At 45.4% G+C, this 2,795-nt stretch overlaps 2 protein-coding genes across 2 annotated transcripts; both read left to right on the top strand.

The window, feature by feature from the left end:
• Positions 1-271: 271 nt before the first annotated feature.
• LOC106692244 (uncharacterized) lies at positions 272-961 on the top strand. The gene has a single exon (XM_014438147.1). It carries the CDS (start codon positions 272-274, stop codon positions 959-961), a length of 690 nt encoding a protein of 229 aa, XP_014293633.1.
• Positions 962-1,563: 602 nt separating this feature from the next.
• On the top strand, positions 1,564-2,082 carry LOC106692243 (uncharacterized). Its single transcript, XM_014438146.1, has one exon. It carries the CDS (start codon positions 1,564-1,566, stop codon positions 2,080-2,082), a length of 519 nt encoding a protein of 172 aa, XP_014293632.1.
• The last annotated feature ends 713 nt before the right edge of the window (positions 2,083-2,795 follow it).

Genomic DNA, 2,795 nt, shown 5'->3' with positions numbered 1-2,795 from the left:
AAACGGCAAGTCAGTCACAATTGACAAAGAATTGCCAAGGCTATTACCCACGTTGTTGGGATACATCATCGCGGGCCCTATGACGTCTGTTCCTCGGTCTCCTAAATCTTCTTCGTTCTTTATACAGTCAAGAGAGGAACTCAGCGCAGTGATGGATAAATTCTAGGCCAGCAACCGTTCGAAATTGTTAAATCAAGTAGAGGAAGTTCAGTGCCAAACCGCTGCTGTAGCTTTATCCTCCACCGAAGAGCCCATGATCAAGTTATTGGGAATGCAGTGGATCCCAAGCAGTGATGTCTTCACATATGAAATCACGCCGTCTCCACGAATCTTCACTAAGAGGGCAATCCTCTCCGCAATAGCAAGAATTTATGACCCGCTCGGCTTTCTATCCCCTACAGTGTTCTATGCCAAAACAATATTACAAGACGCCTGGAAATCTTCTTGTGATTGGGACGAACCGGTAACGCCTCAAATTCGTCTTAGATGGCTCGAATTTTTAGAACATCTTCTAGACATCTCTACTGTCCGCACCCCTAGCTGTTTCATTCCCGTTGGGGGCGTCCCTTACATGATTGTGGGTTTCTGCGATGCTTCCCAAAGGGGCTATTCCGCAGTGATTTATATTTGTACATCCATTAATGATGTTAACCATGCATACCTTCTAAAGGGAAAAACAAAACTCGCTCCTATCAAATTAATGACGATCCCTCGGCTGGAACTCTCAGCTGCTCTGTTATTATGCCGCTTATTCAAATCATGTCACAAGGTCATAACCCGGCTGGAACTGAGGGAAGTTCATTTTTTTACAGATTCAACTGTAGTATTGGGATGGCTGAGAACACCCACTGAGCGTATGAACGCATTTTTAGCTCACCGTATCGTGCAAATATTAGAAATCACAAACCGCTCAATGGAGCCACGTAAAAACACAGGTCAATCCTGCCGACTGCAGCTCTAGAGGTCTTCTACCTTCGGAATTGGTGAAGCATCAATTATGGTGGACCAGACCTACATGGTTGAGAGACTCGCACGATAAATGACCCCTTTCTTTCGTCCAGGTGGACAAGTTACCAGAGATCAAGTTGAACTCAAGTGAATCACTCGTTGCAGTTAGCGTTGAAATACCTCATTTCATCACATGGATGGAACGCTTCTCGTCCTATCCTAGACTCATAAGATGTACATGTTACGTCCTGCGATTTCTCAAGCGTTCGAGACATCAGCCAGGAACATCCGGACCGTTTACATTGAAGGACACTCGAGAAGCCAACAATGCAGATAGTACAACGACACCACAAAATCGACAAGCGCCATTTACAATCATTAAATGCTTTCCTGGGAGACGACGGCTTGCTCCGAGTGGTCGGTCGCCTTCGACATTCCAATCTCTCCTACAATGCTAAGCACCCTATAATCATATCTGGCAGTTCCTACTTCGCCAAAATTCTCGCCTTTCTTCAGAGCAAATATTGGATTGTGTCGGCACGAAAGGTGATCCGTGCGAGAGTATTTCAATGCTTAAAATATTATAAGGTCAACCGGTCCCCTTAAGCTCCTCTCATGGGTAATCTTCCTGCCCATTGCTTAGAAGATGGTCAAGTCTTCCATTATGTTGGGATAGACTTCGAAGGTCCTTTCAGCATTCGCGAGTCCCTTCGACGGAAGGCTGCATTAGGTAAAGCTTATCTTTGCCTCTTCGTATCCATGACAACAAAGGCGGTTCATTTAGAGGTGGTATCGAAATATTCGACTGATGCCTTCCTAGCAGCTTTAGACAGGTTCGTTGCCAGGAGAGGACGCCCCACTAATATCTACTTCGACCGTGGAAGAAACTTCGTTGGTGCTGCAAACAAGCTCCGAGAGCTTGGCCATTGGCAACGTGCTAAATCAACCCAAGAGGACATCCTACGTCACGCAAAAGAAAGGGAGATACAATGCCATTTCAACCCCCCGGCCGCACCTTACTTTGGAGGTATATTGGAAGCCAGGATAAAATCAGCTAAAAGCGTCATGGAGAAGGTAGTTAATGGTGCGCATTTAACCTTTGAAGAACTAACGACGCTTTTTTTGCAACATTGAAGGCATTCTCAACTTGCATTGAAGGCATACCCCCTTGACTAATGATCCCGACAGCATCGAGTGTTTAACTCCAGGACACTTCTTGATCGGGAGACCACTCCTCGCAACGCCAGAAGACGTGGTTATGGATGAGAACGTTAACCTATTAAAGCGATGACAGGTAGTGAAGCAAATCTCACAACACTTTTGGAAAAGATGGAGAACGGAGTATTTAAACCTGTTGCAACAATGGAAGAAATGGCAAACACCCATAACAAACCTTAATGTTGGTGACCTTGTGATCTTAAAGGAGCAGGGTACATTTCTTAAGACTTGGCCTCTCGCAAGAATCATCGCCACACATCCTGGGCAAGATGGCATCGTAAGAGTGGTCACCGTGAAGACTCAAACTGGAGAATACCAGCGATCAGTCACCAAGCTCGTTCCCTTAACCCCCGCCAATGCTAATTTAAAAGTTTAAACAAATTTTAGGCGGGTGGAATGTTGCGGCCAACGTATGCTTAATAATTTATCTGTCATGGTTGTAAGGATTGCGTATTACCATGTTTTGTTTTGGCTACAAAAGTATTAATAATACCAGTTTTACGTAAGCTTAGGCCGGGTCAGTAACCCCTTATCTCTCTCTCTACCTTGTCAGTAGTTGCCAGCAGGTTGGCCAAACCTGATACTCCTCTTACCACGGCGGGCGGCTCTTCTCTTCCAAGAAGACATCT

Source organism: Halyomorpha halys, unplaced genomic scaffold, assembly GCF_000696795.3.
Source record: "Halyomorpha halys isolate HHAL.00 unplaced genomic scaffold, Hhal_1.1 Scaffold10705.1, whole genome shotgun sequence".
NCBI classification, from domain to species: domain Eukaryota; kingdom Metazoa; phylum Arthropoda; class Insecta; order Hemiptera; family Pentatomidae; genus Halyomorpha; species Halyomorpha halys.
This window is presented reverse-complemented; position numbering and strand designations above follow the sequence as displayed.